General features: G+C 49.2%; 1 protein-coding gene across 1 annotated transcript in view; it reads right to left on the bottom strand.

Moving 5' to 3' along the window:
- Nucleotides 1-16,475, bottom strand: part of PAPPA (pappalysin 1) — a gene marked incomplete at its 5' end in the record, with an annotated part of 228,179 nt that overhangs the window by 44,073 nt on the left and 167,631 nt on the right. The window contains 3 exons of the mRNA XM_081066643.1: nucleotides 3,125-3,308; nucleotides 5,567-5,735; nucleotides 14,312-14,525. Coding sequence (XP_080922769.1) covers nucleotides 3,125-3,308; nucleotides 5,567-5,735; nucleotides 14,312-14,525 — 567 coding nt within the window. The remainder of the gene's footprint in view (nucleotides 1-3,124; nucleotides 3,309-5,566; nucleotides 5,736-14,311; nucleotides 14,526-16,475) is intronic.

Genomic DNA, 16,475 nt, shown 5'->3' with positions numbered 1-16,475 from the left:
AGGCTTCCAGAACACCAGAGACTACAAACTGCTTTTTGCGCTGCTTTTGTGACTGCGGCAGTGTTTGGGGGCGCCCAGGCATAGCAAAAGCTTAGGAGGAAGGCGCGTTATAAAAGCTATAGGGAGCACACCCTCTCTAAATTTTCCAGGAAGGATAAAATATCTGTGGAAAAAGTGTCGAGACTCTTAAAAGTATACCTTATCCGCTATGCAAATAGTAAACTGTGAAGTGAGTCACGGTTCTTTTGCGGCAAGATAAGCTAACAATTGCAAAATGGGAATCAAGAGAGAAAGCGCAGGCCGAAATGTAAATTCTGGGAGAGGACCAACAGGAGTGAGCTCTGTACCGCAGTCAAAGGAAGAACCACGCTAAAGCAGGAACTGGGGATTCAGGACCATGGACATGCCCCCGCCCCTCAACAAACAAAATCCGGGAGACGCAGACACTGGGCTGTGCAGAATCCGCATTTCCAGGCCCCAGGTGCAGCCACTACTGTGTACCCACCAGGAGGCCCTGAACAAAGGAGGGCATGACACATGCTGTCCATGCCCTGCCCACATCCCCTCGGTACCGACCACTATACTCTGAAGGAAGCTTACTGCACCTGCAACCCTACGCTGGAGGCCCTTTGTCCTGCTCATGGATGCGTGTTGTGCCCGCACCCAGGACAAGCTCACAGTCCTGAGGTATCAAGGACCCTGGAAGTGGCACTCAGCCAGTGATGGAGTGGGTAGATTAACATGTCAGTTTCCAGAGGTGCAATAACTGTGAGGAATATTCTACCCTGTCCCACCCAGGGACTGAGCCCTGCTTGTCCACAGAGGCCACTGGCTTTAGAAGAGACCTCGGATGCTTCTGTCCCTTCCACATCTCCCTTTCTCACTCCCTCACTTCTGTTTCCTCGGGAAACATGACTCGGGATACTGGAGAAGGCATTTCTGAGCCTGGACTTCCTTGATGTGGGGAAGTGTGCTGGTGTCAGAGATTGGGCGCCGAAAGGTTATGTGAACCTGACCTTCATTTAGTCATCTTTTAAAGTCAGGAAAATAAATCTTGCTGAGCTTGTCTACAAAGGTGCCTAAAGAAATTTCAATCTTGAACGCGTATAAAATAATTGTAGCACTGTCAAAAGAGATGTGCCTATTTTTATTGCTTCATCTAAAAGATTAACCAGGAGACCAAGACTTTTGGGGACCATCTTTAAGATAGAAACTAACTTAGGGCAGAATCCAAAAGGAGGACGATAAGATGAAACATTAAGGAGTTGTATGAAAATTCCTGTTTGTGGGAAGATGCCTGAAGAGACCTGTGGAATACAGCTAAACACTCCAGATCCTGGCTTATATGCTTCTGAGAAAGACGCAAGGGCCTCTGCCTGAGAGAGGAAAGAGACTTAGGAATTCCTAGAGGGAGGGAGGCTGTGGCAGGATTCTGAACGGAGAGGGTGACGGGTGATGAAAAGAGCTGAGGGCAGGCAAGAAGGTTAATTGCTGGGCACTGGAGGATGTGGTCAGGCTCCCTGCCCACCCAGCTCACGTCCCTGGCTTCAGTAAAGTCTAAGAAGTCAGAAGGTGCTCAACAGTATTGGGTATCCTATGGAAACTAGTGAATAGACCACGTTTTAAATCTGAGGTTATAAGAAAGGCAGAGCAGACATAGAAAAGGCAACAAGAGCCAGAGTAGAAAGCAGGCCTTTGAAAAAGGTCTTTGTAGGATGAGGGCATGCTTACTTTAGAAACCCCCGACTCCATAGTCAATATCAAGGAGACCCAGCACGGTCAGGTTGAAGTGAGGTGATGTAAGTCATGTTGCAGTTTTAGCCATTCCACGACCCATTTATGATTTTGATTTTGAATTTTTATGTTTTTTTAACGTGAGAGTATGTTTCCCCACATGCGTTTTTGTAGGTTCTGTATGTGCTGATAGTATTCCTTTGATAAAGGACCTTGGCAGAAGTGATTCCAAGGCTGTGAATTCTCCGGATATTTTGCATACATCTTGAAGAGGGCTTGGAGTGTAAGTCAAAGTCAAGAAACATTCACTTGGGATATAAGAGGCAAGTGGGTTTGTGGTGATACCTGTGCTGTACCAGGTTCCCAAGATCTGCAGTTGACAGCGAGTCCTGGGTGGTGGCTGCTCACCCAATGACTGACTCTAACCTCTGGGTCCTGGGAGGAACAAGGAGGACAGAGCATGTCTGTACAGCTCCCAGGACTGAGGTCTCCCTGGGACAAAGAGGTCAGGGGCTTGTAGAGCAGCCACTGCAGAAGTCCTCACAAGGATGCCTCTTGGAGGAGGTGAGTATTTACTAAGCACAGTCTCTGGCTCTGGCATTCTTCTACTCCTCAAGCTGACCCTTCCGTGGGCACTGCTAAGCCTATTTTACCAACGAGGGTATTGAGGCTCAAGAGATGTGAATTGCTCACCTAAGATCAAGCAGTGGGAACAGAACCAGGAGCACAACTCTGGTCCATCTGATTCAAAAACTAGTGTTCTTTTGGCTTAAACCATATTGCAGGGAAAAGAAATACACAGGGAGGAAGGGAGGAAAGGGAAGCCAACAAAATAATGGGGGGCAAATTGTTTTGATCAACTCTTCGCCTCGCCTCTTGGGATGGTGGGCATTCACGCGCTCAGGAGAAAGGAAACAGGATGGCCCCCAGTGCTTGCTGCCAGCAGATCCAAGCAAAGGCATCTGACCTGGAGTCGGAGCCCCAGATGATGCTGAGAACCAGTGGGTCCTAGCGGGTCAGTATGGGGCCTGGGAGTTGCATCCCAGAATTCTTGAGGAAAGAGCAAAGTTCTTGAGGGGAGACTATCAAAATGATGGCCTCCACAGCAGGGTTAGTCCTACCCCTCCACCAAAGTCAGCAGAGAAGCAATGGCAGAAGGGTCTGAATCCCTTTGATTAAGAATTACTCTCAGCCACAGTGAGGGTTGTAATGATCAATGCAAATTTACACACACCTCCTTTTCCCAACAGCCTCTGATTGAGAGAAATCAGGAGCGCAGGTAAATCCGTCTAACACTTGGTGTGCGAGGCCCAGGAGGAGAGCCTGAAAGCAGCCTCTGGGTTCCCCAAAGGAAGTGGAGCGGCAAACCAAGCCAAAGGGCCCTCTGTACCTTTCAACTGCGCTGGGTGACGACACTGGAAGGAACATTTGCTGCCAAAGGTGGTGCCCTCGAGGCAGGAGAAGGAGGCAGCGTAGACGTGGTGCTGATCTGGGACGCCGCAGTCCACAGGCTCGCATGCCACCTGCTTGTTCCACTTGCCCTCAGTGCAGGTCACTGTGACGCTGGGTCCCGTCTGGAAGGCAGAGGTGTGCACAGTGAGTGGTGGCAGACTGCATCCCAGGTATGGGGAAACACCCTTCTCCCCGAGGCCACCTCTCAGGGTCTTGTCTGGGCACCAGGAGACCAAAGCTTAGTAAACACTAGGCTCACTTGTAACTTTAGTTTAACTTTAGCTCACTTTTAATGACCTCAACAACTGTATGAATTAGGCATTTCACTTCCCACATTACGATGCAGAAACTGAGGCTCAGAGACAATAAGCGATTATTTCCAAGTTACACAGCTGGAAAGAAGATCAGTGGCAATTGAACCCAAAGGCTATGTTCTTAACTCTCGGTACTCTCCAGTCATTATTTCCATTGTATTGGTGAGACTCTTGACACTCAAGGGACCTCTGGGGCATGACTTCTTTCACAAAACAGCCTCTGAAACATGACACAAAGGCGGGGCCCGGGCTGGCGATCTTTGTGTCTTTCTTGGCTCTGGAGGAGGTTACAGGGAACCTACGTGGTATCTGGCAGGGCATGGGCCTGGGATCTCGGACACCTGACGCTTGTCCTCTGTGCTATGAGACCAGGGGCAAGTCTCGTTCCTTATGTGAGGTCTCTCCTTGGCACTGAATCCAAGGATTGTTCTAGGCGCCACTCCCTACTCTGAAATCTGATGGGTCCATAGTTGAGAGCGGTGGATGTGAAGGAGGAACAGGCTGGGGAAAGTCACAGGGTCGACAGCGATTTGAAGCAAACTAGAAGGTAACAGGGCTGCAGGCGTGAAAGGGCGAGGTCACTCTACAGTGCCAAGGAAGGGGCCATCAGCAGTAGCCCTGGGGGCTTCCATTCAAGGAGGCAGCCGCCAAATCCCAGGGGATTAGGGATGCTAAATGTTGATCTGGGATTTTAAGAGGTGAAGGACATTTTTCCCGCCTTTTGAGCACACATCAAAGGCAGGAGAGGTCCCTTACTGCCAAAACAGCCTATTTGTTTCCACAGGAGTTCAGACCTGCCATGTCTGGCACAGGGAAATAGGCGTCTAAGACAAGCAATCTAGAGCTTCCAGAAGGTCTGCACAAATAGATGCTCCCAGCAGCAAGGAACCTGCCCTGTTTGTTTACAGAATGAAGGTAGTGTGCTGGCAGAGCCCTGCATCTGGGGACAGAGCTCTGCATCCTACATCTCAAGGCTTCAGTGTGACCGTGCCCCACGCCCCCACACCCACCTGAGACCCCACAGCAACATCTGGCTGAAGCAACATTCTGTCACGTCTCAAATCTACTCACTGCCACTCCCCTCATGCATGACACATCCCTCTTCCTGACCTCTTCTGATGACTTCCTGAGGCCTCTCCGTGAGGCCAGTCTTACTGCCAGACTCCAAGCCACACCCAGGTGGGCTGCCAGAAGGCCTTTGTCAACCATGATCAGACCATGTCCTTTCCTTCAACAGCTCCCTGTTGCCCTAAAGATAAACCTCAAACTTCCTCACCTAGCTGATACGGCCTGATACCCGTGAACCTACTTGCCCCTACTTGCCCCCATTGCTTAAGAGAGCTCAGAAAAGGACAGATCTCTGTGTGGCATGCTCTTTCTTCCCAATGGGCTTCCACGTACTGCGCCAGAGCCTATCTTTCTTCCCTCTCCCTAACACACACCCCTTTGCCTACCTATCTAGTTCTCAGTTTTCATGTCATTTCTTCCAGGGCACCTTTCTTGAATCCTCCTGTGTTTTCACAACACCCTACACTTCCCTTTACAGTGCTTATTACTCTGTGAGGTCATTAGTCATTCATCGTCTGGTCCCCATCACAAGTCACCAAGCTCCTTGAAAGGAGAAAGGAGGTCTAGCTTAGTTACTTTTTTTTTTTTTCCCTCTAGCATCTAGTATAGCCTCTGGTTCCCGGTGAACAGATGTTTCGTGATGAATGAATGAATGAACACCTCATGACAGAGGGCTTACCTCTTCCTAAAGCTACCCATTCAATTGTAGAGGAGTTCTGACTATAAAGGTTTCATTCAAAATGCTCAGCCCGGGGTCTTCCAGATTCGCAACCCACACTGAGACTTTGATACACATTGTGTGAAACACCCCGGTGCACAGAAGCCATTATCTTAGAAACTCCAGATCGATGACTGATTCATTCAATCAACACATATTTATTGCGTATCGACTATGTGACCGCACTATTTTAAGAGCTTGAGATCCAGCAGAGAACGCACTCAACATCTGTCAGCCTTTCAGACTGGAGAGGGGCTCTCGATGCAGCCCCTGTACATACCTGGCTCTTTATCAGCTCGTCGTCCCGCTGTATCTGGAGCACATAGCCCGTCCGGCAGCTCACGGTACACTGGGCACCGTGGTAGCGGTCACTGCTGGAACAGTTGAGAGAAGCGTTCTGCACGGCCAGCTCTGGGCAGTCAGTGGTCTCACATGCGAAGTGCACACAGCTGGAGAGGGAAGAAACAAGAGGCTAAACTCTCCAGGTACAAAACAAATAAACCCCGGGGATGTAATGTACAGCATGGGCAATCTGGTCAAGGATATTGTGATAGCAGTGTCAGATGACGTCAGATGGTTGCTGGATTTATCATGGTCTTTAGGTCTTTAGGTCCATGAATGTTCAATAACTATGGTGGACACCTGAAACTAATATAATATTGTAGGCTAGCTATATTTTAATAAAAATTCATTTTTAAAAAAAAAAGGAAAAAGAAGAGGGTAAGAGGGAGTTTTCTTGCAGGACCACGGCAATCCAGCTCAAAGATAAAGGCTAATGGCCACCCTCTCCAAAATTTCAGGAGGCCAAGACGGAGGTGGGGAAGAAGAGACTGAGGAGGGAAGAAAGAGGAGCTGGCCTGGGTTAGGAAGATTCTGGAAACAGTGGTCAAAGTTTATCATTAAGAGCACAAGTTATGACCCAAGGTTCAAATCATGCCGCCCGAAAGCTTTATATGTTATGATGCTTCAAATCTTGCAGAGTCTCAGTTTTTCCATCTGTGAAGTGGGGATCATTATGATTACAGTTAGTATTCATTGTGTTTCTTATCTGCCAGGCACCAACTTGAATGAAAGCCTCTTGATATGGTATAATAGTACTCACTTCTGAAGGTCGTCGTGAGAATTACATCGCATGGGGTTCAGAGAAAGCATAGCGCAGAACTCCCGGCACATAAAAGCCCTCAATAAATGGTAGCTAACAGTACAAATTAATCTCTGCTCTGCTACCTAGAAGCTGCGTAACTTTGAGCAAGGTACATCGACTCTCTGACCTTCAGTGTATTCTCAAATGCAGCCAACCCACAGACTCAACTGAGGTGTTGAACGTAGACGTCTTTAATAAACTGTAATGTGATTTATGAATTGTGAGTAAAGCTGTACAGAGATCATGCCTTGAGTCTTGCTGCAGCTGCTGCTCCAATCGTCCTGCCAATTTGAATTCTACCTATTCTTCAAGTCCCCGGTACACGTCCATTTCTACGGGACACTGTCCCTGTGTCCCCAGGTAGCTGCCACACAGGCATTTTGCCCTCCTTTCTCTTAACGCCGTTGTGTCCTGCTTCACGCACTGAAAGCACAGGTCCTGGGTGCCCACCAGAGCCAGAATCTGTGCTAATCCTCAAGGATGACAAACGGATATGACATGACATCCTCGTGCTCGGCACAGCGATCTTTCCCCTTATGTTAGAGTTATAGCAACACTCGGGAACATTAATGACTATTCATTGATTGCTTATATCCATGAGCTCACTTCATCCTCACAACAACCCTATGAGCTAAGTGTTATTCATTTTACAGTTGGAAAAATCGGGACCAGTGAGATTAAGTTACTTGTTTAAGTTCCCACCCAGCTGTGTGGCTCCAAAGTCCTGTGCGGAGCCTCTCCCTACACCTGAACTAGAACTTCCCTGAGGGTAGATAGAGATAATGCCGCTTCATTTTGGTACACTTCACACTGGCAGGAAAAACGCCTTGCATATAGATATTTCCTAACCAGTAGGACACACAAGGCCACGGTGTCCTGCAACAGCTCCTAAGCATTTAATCGAAGTTCAGATGTTGATTCCTAACACTGAGAGCTTCTAAGGAGGCATTTCTCTCTCACTTCTGCCTCTCTGACTCTGTCTATCCAACACCTAGCAGGCATACGGTATGCACAGATGGCTGGATTTGTATTCAGGGCCTCAAGGCTTTCATTTTCCTGTTTTTATTTAGGGGACAGGGAGCAACTGGTGGTCAAACCAGCGTTAAGAAGTCCCCAATTATGTTTTTGGTGCCAGTTTCAGGATACACTGCTGAGGGTTTTACCCTCATGGCTATTGACCCGCATGTTCCTTCCCCTGCGCAGAAGTATGGTGAGAAATAAAGCGCGGGGCAGGGGTAGAGGGGGGTGGCTGGACGGGGAAGGGAGGAGCTAAAAGTCTCCAAAACATATCACAAGAAAATTCACTTTTGTTGTTGCTCAACCAAATTCACTTTTGAAAACACGGGAAAAGGACAAGTGTTTGAATTCGGTCTCGGACCCCGCACTGATGTGGGCTTCTCACTCCCCAAGTAACTCCCTCTGAAATGCAGGGCTCCTGGGACCAAGGGACACTTGCTGAGATACTCGGATTCTCTGCCCTCCTTCCTGCTCCCTGATAGCCTCGGCATTGCACTAAATGGAGACCTTGAAGAGACTGGAACTGTGGAGTCAACCCAGGGCTTTGACACCAGACAACGCATCTGTTCACATCGTGTAAGCGCTGGGGGGAAAGAGCCACATGGTTCCAATTTAAGTAGATTTACTCTGTAAGCTACTAGCTTTTAAGCTGGTCTGCTGTTGTACGCCTTACAGATTGGTCACTCTCGCTCTGCACCCCTGGGCTCATGCCTGATGGCCACCCAGAGGACTCTGGGAGCCCTTTCGAAAGACAAGGGATCTGGGCTTCTCTGGGCTATGGGGCCGTCAGAGTAAAAACAACACCCTCCCCAGTTCTGTGCACAGTCGTGTTCTTCTCAGGAAAAGGATAAATTGAAAAACTTAATTTCCTAGAATGGAAAGAGCAACAGAGCTCAGCAACTGTGCAAATCTGGGCTCCAGCCCTAGCTCTGCCACTGGTCAGCTGTTCGACCTTGGAAAACTGTATGACACCCTGAGCCTCACTTTCTTCATTTGCAAAGTAGAGGTAACAAAATGATTTCTCTCTCAAGATTATCAAAAGGGTGACGTGTCCGCCACTCATTCACCTATTCAATAGACTTTGCCTGAGTCAGGTGGCATTAGGTGCATGAGACCAGTCAGCTTCCTATATTGCAGGACTTCTCAGAACCTTGAATGTTCTAAAAAGCGCATTGTAGATTTCTAGAAGAGGCTAAGGTCACATCATTCTCCAAACTCTGAGGACCTTTTTCTCTTGGGACATTTCTTAGGACTAGTATCTTCCAGAACACACTTTGAGGAGGAAGGCATCCCCGCTTTTTCAGCACATCTGTCTGAACTTGGCCTGCAGGCTTGAAATCAGAAGAAAAGGGGAAGGGAGGTAATATGTGCCAGGCATTGGCTACTGTGTTTTAGCTGCTTCATCTTATTTGCTCCCTTGTGGCAACTCCGGGAGGTACTATTATTAATCCCATTTTCAAGAAGAGGAGACTGAGAACAGGGGAGTTTAAATTGCTTCTCCAAAGGCACACTGTGTAGACAGAATTCAAGTGTGGGACTGCCTGTCTGTCCCCTAAGTCCCTGCTCCTTCCTTTGCTTTCCAGATAATTAGAAAGGGTTATGTGAACACATTGCCCCCAAATGATAAACATTACCCCAACTGCCCCTCCCAAAGAACTCCCTGACACAGCCCTGTCATTTCTGAAACACAAAAACAAAAATTAAAACAAGGAAAACAAGACAAAGAAAAGCCTCTGGTTTCATAAAAGAGGGGGGGGGGGATTTAATACTAGTGATGGATAGTCAATAAAAATAAGAAAAGAAAAAAGATGCTTTTCAGAAGGGAGGACTGTGGCTGATCAGAGGGATGTGGGAAGGGATGTAAGTACTGTATTGATGACATTCTCACTTCTGGGCAAAGGTGGAGACAGCCCCTCCCCCAGAGGTGGAGAGAATCGGATACTTAGGAACTTTCTTTTTTTCTTATCTGTGTTTTAATTTATTTACTTACAGACTCACGGTTCCATGTGGAGGTAAAACCTTAAATTATCTGACTGTCAAGCCCCCAACTGCTGCCCCCACTACCAATGACTGAATTGGCCCTCATCACACATAACAGAGGATACTTGGGTGGTACTGAAACCAGGACAGAGAAAGCCAGAAGTTATAGGGTAGATGAGGGCGCCCCTCCTGGCTCTGCCCCTTGACTCATGGCTTCACTCCTGTGCCGGCTCCTTAGCTGCAATTATGGCATGGGGAAGTGGAGATAATAACAGGCAGGTTGTTTATACACCATTCTGGGTTACCCAGATGAGGACAGCGAAAAACACAGCACATTCAACACTGGAAAGTGAAGGGGGACGTGCTCTTGGCACTGAAGCTGCAGGGTCACTTGGGAAGTGAGACCGATCAAGAGTTACCAGGACAGGACTCGTTTTCCTGCCAGGAAGTGGAGCGATCAGGGGTAGACAGAGATCCTAAAAGGCTCTTGCGTCCTCGAATTCTAGAAGCCAGTCATGTGGTGATACAAAGGAGAGGACAGGCAGATGATGTGAAGGTCAAGGTGAGCTGGGGGTGCCCAGTGGGAGGTACGTGTCTGGCCAAAGCAACGGCCCTTCTCCACTCCGGTCCCAGGTTGCCGAGTGGGCCTGAGGGGCCGGTATTTCCAAATCTCCTGATGTACACAAGAGGAGGAAGAATTCCATGCATTTTAATATCACTCTCCTGGTGTTTAATCATCAGCAACTCACTAAGGAAGATAATTAGTGAGTGCCACATGAACACACGTGATTTGTGGGCTAGTCTGGCCTGTGGGACAGCAGAGTTGAATCCTCTGATGAAGAGAAAAGAGCGCTGCCCTGGAAGCCCTGAGAACTGCATTTAAATGGCAGTGCCGTCCCTCAAGACTGGGTGACTTTGGGTGACTGACTTCCCTCGCCTGGACCGTCTCCGGTCCTCCAAGGAGAGAGCTGAACCAGAGCACCTCTTAGAGCCCCCAGCTGTCAGGGCTCGTGGTTTCATGAGGAGGAAACAACCGAAGGATATCATGGCAGAGCCCTTTGGAATGGGGAAAAATAGACTTTGATAATCCCAAGGATTGACAAGGATATAGAAAAGCCGGAACTCTGACAGAGGCCGATGGGGGTGCGAGCTAGATAACATTTTGGAGAAGAGTCAGGCAGTATGCAGTCCAGTTGAAGAAATACATTTGCTGAGGCACAGCTGTTCCTTTTGCAGGCATAGCTCCCGGACCAGCGACACCCCGCCCCAACAGATATTCTGAGAGGTGCTGGTCCCGTTGTGGGATGGAGAAGTTAGGTGAGCCTGTGGACAGCAATCTGAGGCCAGGGGTTTCTGGCTGTGAGCAGCTTCATTCTGGCCTCCAAATCTTATATAATCACCTAAGAGGATCTGCCACGCGTGGCCGCCTGTCAGTGCACAGACTCTAGGAGATCTCGGCTTCCCCCGTGTAGGCACCCCTCAATCCCCACCCTGCTCCAACCACAAAGTCCACCCTGGCTGGAGACGGAGTTAGTCTGGCCACACGAAGAACTGATTCCCTCCTAATGTTAGCCTTCTAAAAGTTAGCTCCCTATCAGAACTGCCTCTCTCTAGATGGGCTGGCATGGAGAAAGTGGGAAGAGTTTGATATAGAGGAAGACATAATATAAATAAAAGGGAAAGAAGGAGGGAAGGAAGGAAGAGAAGGAGGGGGAGAGAGGCAGAAAGGAAGAGGAAAGGGAGGGAAGGAAGTTAGTTGTCTAAACACATGATCCACTGACTTTTATAATAAATTGTTCAATCTCTGCTTAGAATCTTAAGGATCCATAGAGGCAGCGTGTGTGTATGAGATAGGCACACTGGGAGCCTCCATTCATGATTGTTCCTTTTCTCATTGAAGAAGCCTCTTAATTCCTCCAGCACTATCACTGTTCCCCGCCACCCCCATCGTTCCCCCTTTCCCTATCTCGGTGTGAAGCTGGGGTTTGGCTAGAATTCCACAACTGGACCTCTCATTTGAAACCTGATCCTGTTTTCTTGGACCTCTGAATTAATTCCAAGTACTGCATGGGGACTGGAGACCCTTGAATCTAGGTCAGAACACACTACCTGAATTGATTTTGCTGTCGTGATGCTTCTCCTGTGGCAACCCACTAGATGTAAAGCTCGGGAGAAGAGAAAGAAAATGAAGAGGAAAAATAGCGGTGAGAGAGGAGGGAGAGGAGGGAGAGGAGAATGAGAGAGAGAGAGAGAGAGAGAGAGACAGAGAGAGAGAGAGAGAGAGAGAGAGACAGAGAGAGACAGAGAGAGAGAGAGAGAGGAGAGGGAACAAGGAGAGAAAGCAAGAAAGAGATTAGATGGGGAGAGAAAGGGGTGTGGGTGGGAGCAGGAGGGAAGGAGAGAAACAGCACCCTTCACTACCTGGGAAATAGCTGGAAGCACAGTGGGGTGTTCTACTACAGCCAGCTGAAACTGGGCTATAAAAAGTGATGCTATTTACCTTGGTGTTTTTGAGAATGGAGAAAAACACCCCATGGCTTTTTACAGTTGTTGCTAATTTTTCTTTTCTTTCCTCCTGGTTTGTTTGTTTTAGTGCATTTGCACATTTGCACTGTCCTGCCTGTTTGGGTAAAGGCCTCTTCAGCTCCCCAGGAGCAGCTGGTGTCCTTCCTTTCCCCACTCCCACCCTCATTCAGGAGGGGTCCTGCATCCAGGCAGCCTCAGTCCTGGGGCTCAGCCTGCCCCAGCGGGAACTAAGCTTAGGGCCCAGTCAGCCAAGGCCCTGGGGGCTGCGGGGCTGTCTTTCCAGCACTTTACTTAGGTTCCAGGACTACATGCTCAGATGGAAGTAGCCGTGAAAAGGTCTCTACTCCCCAAGATGTGCCTGGCTCTGGAAGGCAGAGCGTGGCTTTTAGGGGCCCACAAAGCAAGGTTTTGCCTCTGACTATCCAGGTGGATGGACTCACTCAGTCAGCCCATACCTCGCAGTACAGATGTGATCATGAAACAGGATAATAAAATAACAAATGTTGGTCTTGTCTTCTTCCCTCTCTCCCCTCCTAGCTCTTTGGGAATCACAGACTGTTGGAACTGGAAAGAACCAGGGAAGACATCCAATCCATCATCACTTCGTAGATGGGGAGATTGAGGCCCACTGAGAAGGAGTGCCTGGTTCACCATCATACCACCAGTCAGGGCTACACTTTGCCCCAGTTCACTGTTCTTCCACCAGAAGTCAAAGAACTCAACAAATACGTATGGATTGATTTCTTTCTGAGGTTAAACCCTTGTTACTGTTTACTTCAGGCACAGGAACTGTTGATTAAGAATTCAAAGAAGTCAGTGCCGGCCTTGGTGAACTCGGGGATGGTGCCGGTGGCTGGGGAAGGACGGAAAGCATTGTGGAAAAGGCCGATGGATTTGCATTTTCCATCCACATTGTTTCTCTGGGTTCTGAGAATTAAGTTATTTTTATAGTCTGGAGAAGCAGGGATGAAAAAGCCCTCTTGGGGTGAAATACAACAATGAGTGATATTTAAGGAGCTCTTTGGCCTCTGTGTGATTGCAACAGACTTTGCACAACAGAAGCTAGAGACTGCGGCTGCAAAGCAATGTGGGTTTTGCAACCACCTTTTGTATCCTCTGTGGTCAGGGGCGTGAGAAAGGCTGAGGTCCCCTCTCCCCACTCCTTTCTCCTCTCCTTGCTCCCAGGTATAGGGGCAGGGTTGAATGGCCTTTCAGAGGGCTTCACTCTGGGGGAGCCTACCAAGACCCCAACTTTCTATTTTCTCCTGGATCTCACTAAACACACAGAAGAGATGTTGTGTGACTGGACCAGTCCCTCCCCTTTGGGGAGGGGGGGAGGCTGGAATTCCCAAGGGTAACACAGAAGCTTAGATACTTTGGATGCACCAGGTGATCTCTGAGGCTTCTTCTAGCTTAACTCTGAGAACTGTATGTGGAATTCTGTGCTAAAAGGCACCACTGTCATACGGAGATAGATGTTCTTTATCAATAAGTTGTCTTTGCAGGGTGCCTACCTGTGTGCGAGAGCACCTTCGCTTACGGCGCCCCATTTAACCCGCACGGCCACGCCATGGGGCAGCTATTATCATCAGTGTTCCCCATAATAGAAAATTGAGACTCAGAAAAGTGAAGTGACTTATTCACAGACACATAGTCAAGAAGGGGCGGAGTCAGATCCAGTAAGATCTATGTAAGTAAGAGTACGGCCAAAGCTCGGATTCTTTCCAGGAAACACCTTCCTCTCTTAGCCCCAAACTGACTATATTAACAGAAGCCAGGCCAAAAGCACTGAAGAAGTTGTGTGAGGCAACTGACAGACAGGTTCCTGGAACACTGGGGGGATCTCAGGACATAGGCATGGGGACGATATGGTGATTTCACCCATCACTGAAACACACAGTGAAGTGGGACGAAGCAAATACTAGTCCTCATCCATCCCCCTCAATTTCAGATGCCTTCTGTCTGTGCTACTGAGGAAGCAGAATGTTCTAGTATTTGAGAGCTGGAAGAGAGCTAATCCATCTATCCTGTCTTTGTTCAAATGAGGATGTTCAGGACCAGCGAGGGAAAGTCATGATCCTGGGGCCACCCTGCAAGCCACTGTCAGCTCGGGGACTGCAAGCCAGGTGAAGGGGGTCCTCTTTCCACCACACATCCCTGATTCCCTCCCTCACGCCTGGAATTCAGAGACATGTGGGCCTCCCAGGCCCAAAAGTGGAGCCAATCAGGGCCCAGACGCTGGAGAAGAGAGACACGCACAGATTTTTTGCAGCCACACACATGGCTACCCCGGTCCTGTATTCTTCGTCTCCACTGGCTACAAAACGGCCCAGAGAGAGCAGACTCAGGATACCTTACCTCTGCTCAGCAGAGCTGTAGGTCTCCCCTCTCTGGCAGCTGCTCAGGGTGACGGGGTCAAAGCTGTCGAAGGAGCGGAGGGCCACCCCCGAGATGGCGACCAGGGGTGAATTGAAGCTCACACGGACCGCCTGGCTGTGGTAGAAGGGCTGGCTGAGGTCATGGATCACAGGGATAACCAGGGGATTGTTCCTGCAGCTGAGGACATGGAGGCCTGTCAGGGAGACAGAGGGCCAGGGGGCCAGGCTCATTACTCAAGGCCAGTCACGCCCTCCCCAACAGGCCCTTCCTGAAGCCCCCAGACCCTTTCATGTCACTGCACAAAAGCACCATTGGGTGGCCAGTGGGGATTTTGAGTTTGATTGAAAGTTTCTTTGTCTGCCTTTTTTTCTTGGTTCCAAATCTTTCCAACCCCCTTGCCTCCCTGCCCCCTAAGCTTTCCCTTCACCTAGCGCCCACAGCCCTTCTCCTCCCCCAAAGGGCTACCCCTCAGCCAAGCATCACTGGTCCTCACCTCCCTCCCACATTGCATTGGAGCTTAATGGTCGGAATTGCTAGTTTTCAGGCTGCCTTCCCAGAAATAATTCACAGCCACAGGCCATTCTGGGAAGGAGGGAGGGGGGTGAGGAGGTACCTACTCTCATTTTTTTTTTTAAAGATTTTATTGGGGAAGGGGAACAGGACTTTATTGGGGAACAGAGTGTACTTCCAGGACTTTTTCCAAGTCAAGTTGTTGTCCTTTCAGTCTTAGTTGTGGAAGGCGCAGCTCAGCATCTGGTCTAGTTGCCATTGCTCGTTGCAGGTGGCACAGCCCACCATCCCTTGTGGGAGTCGAACCAGCAACCTTGTGGTTGAGAGGACACACTCCAACCAACTGAGCCATCCGGGAGCTCAGCGGCATCTCAGCTCAAGGTGCCGTGTTCAATCTTAGTTGCAAGGGGCACTGCCCACCATCCATTGCGGTACTCGAGGAATCAGACTGGCAACCTTGTGGTTGAGAGCCCACTGGCCCATCTGGGAATCGAACCAGCAGCCTTCGGAGTTAGGAGCACAGAGCTCCAACTGCCTGAGCCACCGGGCTGGCCCACCTACTCTCATTTTTAATCTAGGAACCTGGGAGCAGTCTCGTAACCATTCTGCAGACAGAAGACAGAATTTGGCTTTCCAAAAGGACACAGACCAGCCAGCAATATAAAGTTCAAGTAGAATCCAAGTTTGTCTCACTCAAAAGCCCTCAGTTATTTCTAGAACAGGGAACAAGTCCCAGGCTTCAAGACTGAAGGGAGCGGGGCAGGGAGAAAAGACCCATCTAGAAAGAGAGGAAAGGGAATGATGGGTTAGGATGGAGCGGGTGAAATGGAAGCTGGCTTTGGTGTTGGTGGAACTTGGTTCAATTCATGCTACTTCGTTATTACGTGACTCCAGCAAACCCCTAAAACTCAGTTTCTGCATCGAAAACATGGCATAATCCTAACCATGTCCCAGCAGGCCTGCTAGGTTGGGATGTGACGCTTCCATTCCAGCAGCAGCCCCCGTTCTGTGGCCCACTCTTATTGAGCTGCAAAGCCTCTACCAGGGAGGTCCAGATGCTGAGGACAGAGGACAGGGACCCGGTGGAGAGGGACAGGGACATGTGAAAGTCTCAGGCATCAAGTGGTGGGACCTCAGGAGTGTCCTTGGAATTAGATGTTGTCCCATTCCACTGAAAACCCTCCGCTCAGAGCCTGGCTGTGGTATTCTCTGCCAGGAGAGCTATGAAAATATTTGCTTCCCACTTAGGGAAATTTCCCAGGAATCCTGATAAGTCCAGAGGGGTTTTCTTTCTCTTCCTTATTAATATGTCCTCCCTTGCCTTTAAAACGAACTAAATAAGTAAACAAAAAGCCCTCCCTGATCCCTTAGCTTCTGCTCGACCTTGCCTGACCTTTGCCTGCTTGCTTCCTCGGGGTCATTGGAATGGGCTCCCTGTGGAATGGTGCGAACATAGCTTTGAAGCCTGGATTTCCAAACACCTGGAATGACTGCCCAGAGGTATACTGGGAAGGCTATACCAGAAATGTGGGGGCAGATAACAGGACTTCCTGAGTGCCAGCTCTTGTACTAGGCACGGATCACAGCAGGCTCAAGGAACATCTCATTTAATGATGTCACGGTGCCTGTAAAG

Source organism: Rhinolophus hipposideros, assembly GCF_964194185.1.
Source record: "Rhinolophus hipposideros genome assembly, chromosome: 11".
Taxonomy (NCBI): Eukaryota; Metazoa; Chordata; class Mammalia; order Chiroptera; family Rhinolophidae; genus Rhinolophus; species Rhinolophus hipposideros.
This window is presented reverse-complemented; position numbering and strand designations above follow the sequence as displayed.